Source organism: Lontra canadensis, unplaced genomic scaffold (genome assembly GCF_010015895.1).
Source record: "Lontra canadensis isolate GAN:19392208 unplaced genomic scaffold, GSC_riverotter_1.0 scaffold9, whole genome shotgun sequence".
Taxonomy (NCBI): domain Eukaryota; kingdom Metazoa; phylum Chordata; class Mammalia; order Carnivora; family Mustelidae; genus Lontra; species Lontra canadensis.
This window is the reverse complement of record NW_022631003.1, coordinates 31,471,356-31,487,851: the sequence shown is the minus strand read 5'-3', so window position 1 is coordinate 31,487,851 and position 16,496 is coordinate 31,471,356. Positions and strand designations below refer to the sequence as shown.

Sequence of the window (16,496 nt, the reverse complement as noted above, 5' to 3'; positions counted from 1 at the left end):
AGGTATGTGTAAAGCTACCAGTACTTGGGAATGTAGAGAGTCAAAAAACCTGGGACAGCCCCCATAAGTCATCACAGGTCTAAGGATTATCTATACACTATCTTCCATTAGTGAAACTTTTTTTTTCCAAAAATTTTATTTATTTATTTGATACAGAGAGAGACATATCACGAGTAGGCAGAAAAGCAGGCAGAGAGGCGGGGGCGGGGGGAAGCAGGCTTCCTACTGAGCAGAGAACCTGATGTGGGGCTCAATGCCAGGACCCTGAGATCATGACCTGAGCCGAAGGTAGAGGCGTAACCCACTGAGCCACCCAGGCACCCCCCATTAGTGAAACTCTTATTTGAACATTATATCCCATCATTTCAAAGGGAAAACTAAAGATCAAAAAAGCTAAACTAATAGACCCTATATGTTATGACAGTTCAACATACCAAAAAATGTTGAGGGGAGGCAAAGATATACCAACTAAAATTAACTGCTACCTATAAAGAAGAGTCCTTCCTTCCTTTCTTCATTCATTCATTCATTCACTCAATTTTATTCAAAAACACATGCTAGACAACATCTAGAAAATGCCAACCAGCTCCACATGTCCTCTCCAATTCCCCCAAAAGTCCAAACGGGAGGAAATGGACTCAGTAAAAAGCAGGACCTATTTTGACTGATGAGTCAAACCAGATGATTCAATTTCTGGAGCTCTCTCCCAAAGAAAACTTTGAATAGGCAGCACTGAGCAATGCTAAGCCTTGGGTCGTCTGGTCAAGTACCTGTCTGTCTGAAAGCTGCGGTCAAGGCCTCCCGAGATCTCTTCTATCTATGGTTTGTAATTGCATCCATGATAAGGGGCTGAATACAAATTGATCTCTGCAAATGTCTTCCCCATTCCATGTAAAAAGGCCACTGAAATTCCACCTAGTAACAAACCAATAGAGCCAGTGGTAAAAGTAGAAATGGATACCTTGTTTCTATACACACTACACTGGGTATTTTGTGTGTATGAACTCATTAAATCTCATTCACAATCTTGCAAAATGCATGCGCAACTTTTTGAAAGTCATGGATTACATCCAAAGTTGGAGGGTTTAATTCCAAATTTTCATCCAGATCCTTGATCCTGTTTAGTCAAAATATGTATCAAAAACATAACTAACCATGAAGCCGTGTTTAATGGTGAAAGTGTAACTCACCCTTGCCATGTCCACCAAGAAGTTCTCAAATAATTTCCAAATGTGGTTACTCGTGTAGATTTCTTTCATTTCCACTTCAGTGTCCACATAACAGTGATTAACAAAATTCACATAAGCAATTTTAACCTGTGCGAGTTTCAAATACAAAGAAAGTGAGTTTTCTTCTTTGTTCATTTTCAAATATCAAATGTGAAAAGTTAAATAAAATCTGGGTTAGTTACTATCGTGGATTATAGCATGTTTTATGCCTATGTAAGAAAGCATTCCCATATCCCTTCTCTTAACTAAAACCCTCCAGGCCCTGACCCAGTAGCCTATTCCCCTGCCCCCAGTGACTGGAATGCACAAGTACACCAGACTTAAACCAAGTCTATCCTAGTTGAGACACTGAGAGTCAAATGCGCTCCCTTTCCCTGTCTTCCTTTCTCTTCCTCTCCCTCCCTTCTCTCTGTCTCTGACATTCTGTCGTTCTCTCTCTTGTCTCTGTCATTATCTGCTTCTCTATCATTCTTTCTCTGTGATTCTTTCTCTCTCTCGCTCATTACGAAAATGGAACAAGTCAAACCCAAACTCCAAGAGGCCATCTTCTGCAAGTACATGGAGGACAATTATGCTCAGAAGAAAAGAATGAGGTAAAACCACAAACGAAAATGGCACAAGAGATGGAAACTGACACTGTTTGAACCTCTTGAGCCATCAGAACAACTATCCTTCAAATTCCCGAATACGGGAGCCAAAAAAAGTCCTTTTTTTATTTAAACAGTTTAAGTTAGCTTTCTGTCATTTGCAATCAAGAGAGTTCTAATATAATGTTTAACTGTGTTGATTAAATAGTACTTTATTGCCATTCAGAAATATTTGTTACTATTTCTGAGAAGAAACAGGCTTGAAATTTAGAAAAAAAATCATATTGAGATGTAGCAACATTCATTCTCATATTTAACAAAATTCCTCATAAAGGACTGAGATGAGTCTCACCAACATAGAGTATTTCTAAAGTATGTAGGGGAGTAGTTTTTGTTTCTTTTCTTTCCCTTTTTTTTTTTTTTTTTAATGAAAATGTGATGAGGGGCATCTGGGTGGCTCAGTCAGTTAAGCATTTGCTCTTGATTTCAACTCAGATCATGATCTCAGGGTCATGAGATCGAGCCCCAACTCATGCTCTGTGCTCAGTGCGGAGTCTACTTGGGTTTCTCTCTTTCTCTCTGCCCCTCTCCCCAGCTCACAGATACACTCTCTCTCTCTCTCTCTCTCTCTCTCTTTCTCTCTCTCTCTCTCTAAATGAATAAATAAATGAATAAATAAATAAATAATGGGATGGGTGCTATAAACCACCCCAAGTGCATATACATACAAAATCATGTAAATAATTTCAAGGATTCACAGAATCCAAGTTAGAATATAAGGAATACAGGACCGGCTTTCATAAGGCCAAAAAGCAGATGGGGTGCCTGTGTCAAGAACTGACTGTAGGGTAGGGACACGTCAGAACCACTCAGTGCATGATCATAATCACCTTGACAGCAGCTTTATTTATTCACTGTTTGCTACAAGCCAAACACCTTCAGCATTTTGTATGTAATATCTTTCTTAGTTCCATCCTCCAGCAATCCTCTCAGTTACATACTATAATCGTTTCACTTTAAAACGGTGCAAATTGAGGATCACAACGGTTAAATAACCTGCTGGAATCAGTCACAAATCTAGAAGTAATGGATCCAGGATTCTGACTTATTCTTTAATTCATTTGTTCCTTCATTCAAACCATATTTATTAAATATAGACTCGGGTTCAGGTAATACAATGGTAAACAGAACAGCCCAGTTGTTACTCTCCTCACACTTACAATCTTGGGAAAGCATGTGAAGGATGCAGACCTTTATTAACAAAATTCAAATGCCAAATTTCAAATTGTAGACTCTTATAATTCTGCTGTGGGAGGTCAGGGAAGTGTTCCTTACAGAAGAAATGCTTGAATCAAGATAAGAAGGGTGAAAAGGAATAAAGTAAGTGAACGTAAGGGGCCAGAGTGATGCGGTCAGAAAGACCAGAATGTGGGAAGAAGCACGGTCAGAATCGGAACCTCAAATACAGACAGAACCCATGAATTTAATCACTACAGTATTCCTTTCTTGGCCGTCTCATTTCAAAGCAATCAAAGCATGCGGTACCCTTGGTATGAACTGTCAATAATTCCACAAAATTTCACAAAAATATACTTTTAAGTCACTACATAGGACTACTGGGAAGTTAGGGAAGTTAACTTAATCTGACACCTTTTTAAGTTACTACAAATTAAAATGTTTGGATTTCTATCATATCTGATGCATCACCCATTTAAAAACTTTGCAACAATACACCACAACAGTAGAAAAGGAAGAGATTATTGCAATGTACATTCCTGGAAGCCTCATTAATCCTGTTGGCAGACAACCAATTTTTAATGAGTTTTTTCCCTATTATCAGAGGCAAACAAGGACAGAGCATAAAAAATAATGTGTGAATGGAGGACAATTATGCTCAGAAGAAAAGAATGAGGCAAAACCACAAATGAAAATGGCACAAGAGATGGAAACTGACACTGTTTGAACCTCTTGAGCCATCAGAACAACTATCCTTCAAATTCCCGAATACGGGAGTGTGTCCATATTTCCAAGAATGTGTGTCCATATTTCCAAGAATGCACTTATTCCATCAAGCAAGGTAAATCTACAGATTCTAATAGATGATACTGCTGCACCATCCCAGCCCAGCCTATCAGTAATCGTGAGTTATTTATGAAGAATCTATTACATGCTCGAGAACATACCAGAGGTAACAAGCCCAATCTCTGTTTTATCACATTGCCATACTTAGAATTTAAGAGACTCCTAGAGTAGCTTCCAGTAAACCCACAGTGGCTCTACTCTGAAAAAGTTTATCGTCTTTCAGAGCTTCTTGTACAGCTAAGAAAGGGAACTTTATATGCTCTTTTAACTCTTCCTAATTATATAATGAAGTACAATTTCTTGACTAAATACATTATCTCATTGTAAACAGTATGGGTGTGTCTGGTACTTCTGCACTCTGTATTAATAACAATTTCATGGCTGCTAAGCTTTTGCCAGGCTTACCTCAGGGACACAGTCATCATGGGTCACCACCCTCACTATGTCGTCCAAGGGCAGAAGGGAATTGCACTTGATTTCAGTGTAGACGTTCTTCCCCTCTGTGCATGCTGCCAGCAGCTCCACCAGGGTGATGTGGTAGGCTAAGGGGCCACTTTCATCCCCTCGGTCTCTCTCTGAACACATCATATGGAGAAGGATGGGAAATGATGCTCTATCATTGTAAAATATCAGCACATCTTCACCCCCATTTATCAACTGAAATGATAATAAGAGAGTCTACATAGCAGTCCAAATGTTCGTCCTTGAAACTATTGCCAAAGATTTGGTCTATCTGGAAACACATGCATCTCTTTATAAAAAACAAAACACACACACAGATAATATCGCAAAAGCAGAACTACACCAAGGCAGGATGGTAAAAAGATTCTAGTCAGATGCCAAGTGATTATTTATGAATACTATCAAAAACAGCCAGGGAGATAGGGGAGAGGTGGATGGGGACAGGAATTCCATGGCGTGGATGATAGTTAATCATTCCCCAGTGAGTTATCCCCTGAAATTAAACCTGCAAAATATTTCAAGAAAGTTGCTTCCCTCTACTTCAAAATGGAAGATGCCATTGCCAAGACATAAGAAATCTCCTTAAGTCTCATTTTACTAAAGCAGAGTACAATACCCCCACCCCCTTCAACAGTGACAGAATATAAAAGCATGTACTTTGAGCCAACTTGTAACTTCACAAGAATCTGGAAATTCCATGTGTCATGGGCACCAGCAGAGAATGGAGGTAAAATTGGAGAAGAGAGAAATGGAGAAAAAGAAGACTTAAAGAGAGAGAGAAACAAAGAAATGAATAAGCAGGGGGTTTTAGGATATACATTTTCCTTCCTGTTTTGTTTTTACAATTTTATTGGAGAGTTCTAGCAGGTGGTAATTTTATTGCTCAAACTCCATAATATCTTACTGTCTATTTTCAGTACCAATTTTCTAATCCCAATAGGAGATATTTGGGGGATATGTTTTTTCTCTATTTTAATTAAATTGGTAACATTTAAATCAATAAGACATCTGGCTTGCTTTGAACGTTTTGTGGAAAGAGAATGCATATGTGTCAAAATATGTATTATATGTCAACACAATATAATATTACAAATACTTCTTTCCACATAAAAACACTTCCCCTAAGAGGTGTCATAAATTTTTGCTAATTTTTATTTGCTACTTTCCCATTTTAATCCTTTCCTTGGTGATCATAATGCAAAGTCAAATTAGCTCCCACATTTCTAGGCAATAGAAGAACAATTACGAATGTAAATATAGATAAGGAAAAAGTAAATTTTACAAGTTTAAAATGTTCTTTAAAATGTTTAATAACAATAATTTGGATTAAAAATTCAAGGCTTTAAGCTGAATTAATTTTAAGATTTCTATGGGGCAGGAGGGACTCACATTACATCAATGTAGAAGCCCCCCTCCCTACTATAAATTGAAAGTACGTAATTATGAAAATCTCCTCATATCAATATAATCTATTACATAACTGTTTGATAGCCACGGTTGAAAGCTGCCTTAATCCATACAGGCCTTTAGAGAACTATTAGGTCACAGAGCAATGATTTACCCAAATGGGCTCAATTTCTCCAAAGTACCACTTGGTTCCTAGTGAGTAACTTACTCATTGCATAAATCTCACTCAACGTCAAACATCACAATGAAGAGAGCAAAATAAATGAGGGGCTTCAACCATCTGTGTTTCTTAAATTTTCAACTTACATTTCCACATATAATAAATCACTGATGGCTAATTTCTATTAATTAACTCAATTCCCTTCAAACCCTTCTACAAATAGTAACAGAGAACACCAATTCTTTCTTTCAGGAATAGATCCAAAAAAGGCAGTGGGAAAACAAAGTTACAACCATCTTTGTTACAGCTTGAAAATTTTAAAAATATAAAAATGTGTCACTTTCATTCTCAACTATAACATTTCTCAGAATTTTGCTCTTTAAAATGCACAAATTCTTGTGCTCGCTTTGGCAGCACATATACTAAAATGCACAAATTCTTTAAGGATCAAAAGGAAAAATAAACTCGGAAAATTATGCAATCAACTTAATGGTATGTTACTTCACTAGATTTAAACAAAATATACTTGTTGCATAAGACATCGGACGAAATTATTTTCCCAACCTATGTTGCGGGGGCTTTTCACACTACACATTTACAGAAAACACACTCGCACACATGACTTATGTGAAGCTGTTAAAACGCAAACCGAGCACATACCTCTGTCATTACCATATCCTGGCATTTCTTCACATATTTACCATCTGCTTTTACAATCGTTTGCAGAAACCTCAGGTACTCCACGTGGCGGCCGTGTGTCTCGATGCAATGCACAAAGTGTTGCACAACTCTCTCGCTGATCTCATTGCAGAGATGGTAATTGTTCATGAAGATGTGCCGCATGGTTTCTGCTTCCAGGAGCTAACCAGAGAGGAATATGCCCTTGTAATTCTGACAAGATCAATTTTCTGTTTTACTGTACTTACACTAATTTCCCTGCTTGTGATCAGTTTTATATTTTATGCAAAGCCATAGTGAGTTTCCTGGGCAAGCCTTCTACGAAATGCAATGAGCTCATTCACCATTAAAAGCAAACTGAGCTCACAAAGGAATTTAGTTGGAAAAAAGAGTTATCATAAAGGTCAACGTGCTGGCGACGGGATTCTTGAGATTCATTATCTGTTACTCAAAGTTAGCTCTTCCCTAGTATCCGCTGACACATTTTACAGAGTTTTCCGTATTTCTCACTCATGGCACTGCCATTGTTATTGGTCCTACCACATTTTTCCCTAACGTTAAACTGTATACATATAAAGGAAATGGTCACTTGCAAGTAAACTTCAGGTAGTATTTCCAGTTTCTATGAATGTTTCCTTAATGGAAAAAAACAAACAAACAAACAAAAAAAAACAGATTCACTTTTAGGGAGAAAACCCCTATAAGGAAAAAAGTCAGCTGGTGAAGACTAATAAAATTCCATTCATCAATGTTGCTAAAATGAATTGGATGGACACTTTACTATCAATATTAGAAGTCACTAAAATACTTACACCGGGAGTTAAAAACAAATTCAGATGTTTATGAAGGAGAACTTGGTTCTGTGGATTTCCCCGGCAGAAATTCTGCAGGAAGGTGTGGGCCAGATTCATCACTTCGTTCATCTTTTCATCATTCTGTAAGTGAAAGAGTAGTGATGAAACAAATAAACCATAATACAAAGTATTATGAAAAAGAATTTTCTTTCCCACATGGACTCTTTCTCTCTGCTACTGTGTTATGCTCCTCCTATGTGCCCTTTCTGTTTCTACACCTCCCCCGCGCCCCTATAATCCCCCGCTCGTACCATCAACCCCCCTCCATCTTCTAGATGTTTCTCACTTTCTCTTTATTCTTCCTTCTATTATCTGTTCTGCTCCACTCTCTCAACCCCTCTTTGTTTCGGTCTCTCTCTTTCTTCCCAACCTCTCTGCTTGCCCACTACATTCTCCCATCTGCCCACGGCTACATCTTCCTCCCCACCCCTGTGTCCAGTCTTGGTGCCCAGAGCTCATCTGTCCTGCCTTTCTATCTCTCTGTCTCTCTGTCTCTCTCTCTGTCCCTTCAATCTCTCTGTTCCCTCCCTTTTCTGCTTCACCCCCATCCCCTTCATCCCTCCCTTCTCTGGGACTTGCTCTCTTTCCCAGTATTTCTATGTATCTGAATCTTCTTGTTTCTTGTTTTCTCCTCTTTCCCTACCTTCTAGATCTTCCTCCTTCTCAAACTCTTCCCTTCCTGCTGCTTTTCCCAGAGTCCATCATCCCTCATCCTCTTGCCTTGTCCCTAGTCTCTTTCTTCTCTCCGCTCACTTTTCCTCTATTCCCGCCCCTCTGTAAATTTCTCTCCCTCTCTCTCTATATATACATATATATGTATATATATACATATATATGTATTTCTGACCTCATCTCAAGCCTCCCCTCCTCCCACCTTCACCCTTTGCTATTTTTATTTTTTATTATGTTCAATTAGCCAACATATAGTACATCATTAGTTTTGTTTTTTTTAAAAGATTTTATTTATTTATTTGACAGAGATCACAAGTAGGCAGAGAGGCAGGCAGAGAGAGAGGAAGGGAAGCAGGCTCCCTGCTGAGCAGAGAGCCCGATGCGGGACTCGATCCCAGAACCCTGGGATCATGACCTGAGCCGAAGGCAGAGGCTTTAACCCACTGAGCCACCCAGGCGCCCCCATCATTAGTTTTTGATGTAGTGTTCAACAGTTCATTAGTTGTGTATAACACCCGGTGCTCCTCACAACACGTGCCGTCCTTAATACCCATCCTTTTGCTATTTATCTCGTCTATTTCCACCTCTTTGTTTTACTTTTCCTCTTTGCTTTCTGATCTCCTCTATTCCTCAAACTTTTGGGGCCCCCCTCTTTCTGAACACATGTACTCATAAGTTGCTTTCCTTATTCACTGTCATTTTCCAAAATCCCGTAACACTATCATTCACTTATAGGAATCTCAACAAGAAATTCCAAGTCTCAAAATTCAAAAAGAATGCAAACTTCTCTCCTTAATAGTAGCCTTTCAACAGTATTACTGAAACCATCTAAATTTTTTCTGGGTAGTTGATTATCCAATTTGTCATGTAGTCAGTGTCAGAGATACAAAACGGACTCATGTTTTAAGTAGTAGTTTTAATAAATAACTTAATGTTTTCTGGTTTTTTTCTAAGAGTCTATAGTTTATGCCATCTATAACTAAACAAACAGCCCAAGATCATTAATAGACCCATTTCTTCATATATAAAATAGGGATGATTTAATTAGATGAGTAAATGAGACCAAAAATTTCATTCCTGACCTAAAAATAGGAAATTTTAATTCAAAATCTACTAACACTTTCCTTTATTTGTGTAATGCAGGGATGGTTCAAAGACATCAGAGACTTCAGCCACAGGAATACCTAATTCCCATTGAAAAACTGGCCAACACAGAAGAACATAGGACCAGTGCCATTGTATTTGACATTTCTTTGAAACTCTTCTTCTTTTTTTTTTTTTTTTTTAGATTTTATTTACTTATTTGACAGAAAAAGATCACAAGTAGGCAGAGAGGCAGGCAGAGAGTGAGGAGGAAGCAGGCCCCCTGCTGACCAGAAAGCCCGATGCCGGACTCAATCCCAAGACCCCAAGATCATGACCCAAGCCAAAGGCAGAGACTTAACCCACTGAGCCACACAGGTGCCCTCTCCTCTTATTCTTTGTTTGTTTGTTTCTGCACCACCCAGTTATTAAAACTGAGCAAATCTATAAACATAATGTAGTAGTAAAATACTGAGCACCAAGTTTTATTATTAGAAGAAGGGACTAGATCATGTGTCCAATGCCCATGTTACAATATCAAAGATGAAATAATGTGGATAATAAATGCTGAGGATTTAATACCTTTTGTTATCTTTCAATAATTCTTTTATTGTATTCTGTGCCATAGAATGAATCATGCCACCTAAGGAAGGGTAGAACTGAGTTTATGTGTTAAAAAGTAAGCTGAATTGGGGAGCAACCCCATTGGACAAGTGTAAGTCCAGGTGGGGAGAACATCTGCACCAGGAGAGGCCTGGCAGGGCAGGTAGCACCTGGGAGATAAGGAGGGCACCCACCCTGGGGCTGTCAGAGCCTGAGTGAGGGGCAGAGGGTGTCCCTATGGAGAAGGGCCTACTGCAGTGATGGAAAATTAGGAAGATTAACTATTTACAGTATTAACAAATGAGTAACTATTTCAACACACACATATGGTCTCTGGCTTTGTCTATTTAGGGGGCCTAGAAGGATAAAACCCCAAAAGCAATATATACACTTAGCTCTCAGAACTTTGCTTCTACACATCATTCTCCCCCTAAACAGAACTGGAACCACTTAAAGAAATGGCTGATTCCAGAGTTGGAAACAAAAAAAAAAAAAAAGAAATTCAAGGTGATCCTGGAACATCTTCATGTGTGAAAAACAAGGAACTACTCAAGAATGATACACATGTTAGAGGACAGAAAAGCTAGCTCAATGGGGAGCATCTGAGAATCAAAGCGCTAATCAGAGATGCCTCGCATAACCTAGGGAACAAAATGAGCTCCCATAATTTACACAGATTAAAATAAATAAGTGAATAAATAGATTGAAAGTTTGATGACGAAGGGGATATTTACTCAGTTTCAAAGAAGCCTTCCACAAAATACTCATTAATTACCAAGGGAAAATGAGTCCTTCACCGTGGAGAATCCTGGCAGATACCACCTTAATCAAGTGATCAAAGTAAACACCATCAGGAATGGGACCAAAATCAAAATCGAGTGCCTCCTATAGGGAGTGGTGGGAAGAACTGATCCTCACTTCTGTTATGTTCCTGCCAAAGATGCATAACTGAGTCTAATCATAAGGCAACATTCACTGGCCCAAATGAAGCAACAGTCTTCCAAAGTGTCAATTTCCTTAGAGTTCCAGCAAGAGGAGATGAACAGACATGACAACGAAACAGCAGCTGTTTCTGAAGTGAACCGTTTTGTCAAAAAGGACACAGTTGAGATGATGAGAGAAATGTGACCAGCGCCTGAGGATTAAGTGGCCGTCAAGTGTCATGCTCTTTCCTGATCTGGAAGCTTGACACGTGGTTGTGCAGAAAGAAGGGCGTCCTTTTTGTGGGAACCACACACTAAAGGGCTCAGGGCTGATCAGCTTGGTGACTCACTTCCAAGTAGTTCAGGGAAAAAATTCTTGTACCTTTGCTATGCATTTGAGATCATATCAAAATAATTTTTTTTTCAAAGGAAGCAACTAACCTTTTCATAGGGTATCTTCAGAAGATCCAACACCACCGAATGAGCTCCCATATTTTTCAGTAATCGTTGATGCTGATTCCGACACTTTTTATTCTGGACACAGAGTTTACTTAGTCTAATCAAAATCTTTAAAAAGAAGAAAATCATTAAATATAAGGTCTATAAAATTAAATGCAATGCACAAACAAAAGTCACTTGCCACACAAATACAAACCCGTATGAAAATGTTTGACATGGACTGACCTCCTTCACAATCCAGTAGTTATTGCTCTTATTGCTGTCAATCTGAGGTTTCCTTGTTCCATCCTGCACTGGACTTAAAATGCTTGAGTCCTAAAGTAAACACAAGTATATATTTTTATCCCATGCATAGCTTTGTAAAAAATTTATTTTATAGTAAATAATAAATGTTTGATAATTACTTTGTAATTTGTGATTCAACTTAAATGTTTCCTTCCTTTTTTTAAGATTTTATTTATCTATTTGACAGATAGAGATCACAAGTAGGCAGAGAGAGTGGGGGAAGCAGACTCCCTGCTGAGCAGAGAGTCCAATTTGAGGCTCTATCCCAGAATCCTGAGCTCATGACCTAAGCCAGAGGCAGAGGCTCAACCTACTGAGCCACCCAAGTGCCCCTAAATGTTTCCTTTGTACTTTTTTTATCCCATAAAAAGTTCCTTGGCTTGAGGGAGTTAGGCAAATTACCATTTCCCAATAACAACCAAATTACAAGATAGATGGTATTACTAATAATTAATGAGTTAAGTAAAAAAGGAAAAGTTATTACACATAATATTAGCAGTGTATTTCCCTATGCTAAATATACCAGACATATCATTGCTTTATAGAGCTGACAGGAGAAGGAATAGTAAAAGTCCAGGGGATAAAATAAGTAATTTGGGGGCACCTGGATGGCTCAGTGGGTTAAGCCTCTGCCTTCGGCTCAGGTCATGATCTCAGGGTCCTGGGATCGAGCCCCGCATCGGGCTCTCTGCTCAGTGGGCAACCTGCCTCCTCCTCTCTCTCTCTGCCTGCCTCTCTGCCTACTTACGATCTCTGTCTGTCAAATAAATGAATAAAATCTTAAAAAAAAAAAAGAAAAAAGAAGTAATTTTATCATCAGGGTTAAACTATAGGGGGAAAAAAGGTGAAGAAGAATATCATAACAGCTGAAAAAAACATTTCAGGGATGGAATGTAAGAACATTTTAACCCAAGAATTCTCTACCAGGTTACCATGACATCCTTAAGAGTCATGACTTGGGACCAGCCAAGCATGTACAGAACCATGAAAATGAAGAAAGGAAAATAAAATTTAAATTAAAATTTTAAATTACTAAATTGATAAAGCTTATTAAGAGGTCCTGAAATGCCAACAACATTTCACTGTAACAACCATTATCTGTAGCAGTACAATAAAAAACAAATATAGAGAGTAACATATTTTAAATATCAACTCTTATAATTACTAAATAAAAATAAAACACATTGGAAATAATTTAATGCATGAGCATTTACTAAGACTTAATACATGCCTGGTACTAGACAAAGGTGAGTGGATCTAAAAGAAATAGGATAGGGGCGCCTGGGTGGCTTGGTGGGTTAAAGCCTCTGCCTTCGGCTCGGCTCATGGTCCCAGGGTCCTGGGATCGAGCCCCACATCGGGCTCTCTGCTTAGCGGGGAGCCTGTTTCCTCCTCTCTCTCTGTCTGCCTCTCTGCCTACTTGTGATCTGTCTGTCAAATAAATAAATAAATAAAATATATTAAAAAAGAAAGAAGAAAGAAATAGGATATGTGGTCTTTTCCACAAGAAAATTACAGTCTAAGAAAATAAAGATTTGAACTGAGCAGAATTACTATTCAGAGAGAGAAAGGGAGAATAGCTCTAGCTTTAGACAGCTTTATGAAGAGGTCAAGTAGAAGCCAATGTCTTGAAAGATGAAAACCATTTATTTATTTAAGTATGAGAGACAGGAGGAGGGACGGGGGTACTTGTTAGGTAAAGAAGTCACTTTAGCCAAAGGTCCTGCAGAAAGAGCACATATAATAGTGTATAGAGAATGGTAAGAAGAGCCAGAGCATGTTGCAAGAGAGGGCACGAAGCAGAGTGGGACCTGATTGCTTTCCTGATTTAAAACATGTACAAAATAGCACGGGGATGAATGTTAAGTCCAACTTGAGCCAAAAACACACTGAACTCCTGACTATATTGACGGTATTGGGTTCTCACAGTTAAAGAGGACCCCAATCTAAGCTCAGGGAAAAGTAACAAAAACATGCAAATCCAATCAATGTAATTTCAGTTGTCCCAAGCTGTTTCTATGACAAATCACAAAGTTAAATCAAACCGAGGAAAAGAAAAAAACTGCCCATGCTAGTCAAAGAATTCTGAGTAGAGAATTCAAGGACTCTCCAAGGAGGAGAGTGGGCTGACCAGTACTGACCCATCACCACTCCTTAGCAAGCTTTGTATTTGTCTTTGCTTCTGTTCCAGGCCAATACTGGACCCAAGATAGAAGCCTCCAATCCCAATGCAACCTTAGCAAATAACCTCCCCTACCAATTTACAAAGCATATGAACATTTCCTCTTTTCCACCTGCAAATTCAAGTACCATCCACAAACTTACCACCCCTGCTGTGTTTCAGAGGGAAAAAAAAAAACAAAAACAGGGGTGCCTGGGTGGCTCAGTGGGTTAAAGACTCTGCCTTCGGCTCAGGTCATGGTCCCGGGGTCCTGGGATCGAGCCCCGCGTCGGGCTCTCTGCTCCACGGGGAGCCTGCTTCCTCCCCTCTCTCTCTGCCTGACTCTCTGCCTACTTGTGATCTCTCTTTCTGTCAAATAAATAAATAAAATCTTTAAAAAAAAAAACAAACTTTTGATTAATGTATTTTTCAAATTCAACCTCCTCTGCCTCCTCTCCCTGCTTCATCTCTATTTCCTATGCATGAGTAGTTTCTGCTGTCTACTGATTCTTTCTCCTCTTTAAAAATATGGCTAAGTTGAGGTTAACCAAGCATTTTTCAGTGATATTGCCCATCCTTGGAAGGAGTCATGCATCTCAGCTTATGGCCCCACTAGATTTCTCAAAAGAATACTCTGTACCACAGTGTATTAAAATTGATTTATGTGCCAATGACTCATAATCCCCAAACCTCCCTTAGCATCTGATTCTGTAGTTTGCTATCATTTTCCTTAAGCCCCACTCTCTGTTTTATCGTGCCACTGATAGTCTTCAAAATTACTCTCTTTCTGACCACCTTGTCTCTTTCACTCAACAGAAATGGAACTGTGAAAAGTAAAGATCATGAACGCTGAAAACATTCCTAATGTTACTATGGGAGTCCAGGGTTGCGTCATCTATCCATCCTAGCAAATGCTAGGAGGGAAAGGAAAACCGTCCAACCTCCACGGCAGGTAAATAAAAGAGAAAAAGGAATGCGAGAGATTGCCTGTGAGGCAACAAACACTAAGTGAGTCCTAGAAAGTTGTAGAAGAAAGTGTAAGCTACATATCTAAGAGAAGCCAGCGCAGTACAGGAAGGAGCCCAAGTGCTGATACGAATGGAAACTATTTAGATGGAAAAAGACAGCGGGTTGGAGAATGAGACAAACAGGGTTTCTATGTGATGACAAAAATTATTGATGAGAAGTAGAAATTGCAAAAGCTAGAAATATAATGAAATTTCCTTTTTCTGATCCCAAAGGTGGCAGTTGAAATTTAAAAAGGCCATGTTCATTTTTTTTTTTTTCTGGAAGAAAAGAAATATCAAAGAAAACCAAGTTTGTACTACAAAACAGGATTAAGATATGACCAAGTCTAAAGATTGACAAAGCTCCTACAATGGAAAGGAGATGTTTCTTGATATATGTCACCTTTAAAAAAAATCAGTTGAAAACACAGGCAAAGCTTTGGCAGATATATTTAAGTCTATTTTTCAAACAATGACCTGAAGAAAAAGCAACTGTCTTGCTTTAAGAAAAGTCATCTTGGGCAAAATGTACTACATTACAAAAAGCTATGCTCTCTAGGCCAACCCAGGGGAAGATACAGACAATGCTAAATTCCATAAGTATGGGAATTATGAAGAATAATTATTTTAATTTAATATTGTCAGCAGTCAACAAAAGGAGGCAGCACTGGAGAATTCAATAAGCCACCCCATTCAATTTCAGAAAATAATTCAATGTAATTAAACGGAACAAAATTATTAACCCACAGAACATCTGGATGATTCCAAAGCAGATCAGGGGAATTTAAGAAAAATGTAAACTATGCAATTACAGTTAGGTTTCATTTTCTTATTTTGATGCCAAAATGCTCGAAGTAAAGGTATTCCAAAAGCTTTCCTCCAGAAAGGGCAGAAATTGACTATATTTTTTATATTCTATGTAACTTTGATCTTAGGTCAGTGGCCAAATCTACAAAGCCCTGCCTTCATTTTCATGTCAAAATATTAGTTAGGAACAAAATGCAGAAGTATAACTTATGCAGAATTCCAGAGCTGAGTAGACTTAGAAAAAAATGCTTAACACTGGGCGCCTGGGTGGCTCAGTGTGTTAAGGCCTCTACCTTCGCCTCAGGTCATGATCCCAGGGTCCTGGGATCGAGCCCCACATCAGGCTCTCTGCTCGGTGAGGAGCCTGCTTCCCCTTCTCTCTCTCTGCCTGCCTCTCTGCCTACTTGTGTCAAACAAATAAATAAATAAATAAATCTTTTAAAAAAATGCATAACACTGAGAATGGTGCCATGCATGCAGTAAGATACAACTGAATTATCCTTTTGACAACTGTGATGAAGAATCAATATGGCACTCCAAAAGTATTTGCACTTTATTATAATTATTTCCTGTCATCTGGAAGAATTTGAACTTATTTTTTCTAATGGAATATGGGAAACCACTTAGTTCAGTGATTTCATAGAGGCAGCTAGATTTTTAATTGTATAGCATCTACTGTGACATAAACCAGTAGGTTTAGAAACCATATAGCAAGAATGGTCTAGAAGGATCTAGATATTTCTGGAAGAGTCTAGAAATTGGATGGGTAGCAGAGTTCTAGGCAGAGACTCAAAGAGTAAATACCTAAACAAATACTGGTTCAAAATATAGCTACCCCAAATTTACTTTGAGTCAGTCAAGCAAACATTTATAGCAGTAGCAAAAATCATATAGGGAAGTGATATTGTATGAGCTATATGGCGAACTAAATATTGGCACCAATTAATGGGAATCTGGCTCCTTAATTTCAACAAGGGTCATCATGCTTATTAAAAAAAGAAGAAGAAAAAAAAGGACTTTCTAAATCCCAGGATGTA

The 16,496-nt window shown here is 38.6% G+C and overlaps 1 protein-coding gene across 2 annotated transcripts in view; it reads right to left on the bottom strand.

Annotated features, from left to right (window-relative positions):
- The window catches only part of ITPR2 (inositol 1,4,5-trisphosphate receptor type 2), a 483,190-nt gene that overhangs the window by 254,970 nt on the left and 211,724 nt on the right, over window positions 1-16,496 (bottom strand). For both annotated transcript variants that reach the window (XM_032855216.1, XM_032855215.1), the window contains exons 27-32: window positions 11,425-11,514; window positions 11,182-11,307; window positions 7,418-7,540; window positions 6,588-6,788; window positions 4,304-4,555; window positions 1,191-1,316 (exon numbers count right to left, since the gene is read on the bottom strand). In XM_032855216.1, the coding sequence (XP_032711107.1) occupies window positions 1,191-1,316; window positions 4,304-4,555; window positions 6,588-6,788; window positions 7,418-7,540; window positions 11,182-11,307; window positions 11,425-11,514 (918 nt within the window). The remainder of the gene's footprint in view (window positions 1-1,190; window positions 1,317-4,303; window positions 4,556-6,587; window positions 6,789-7,417; window positions 7,541-11,181; window positions 11,308-11,424; window positions 11,515-16,496) is intronic.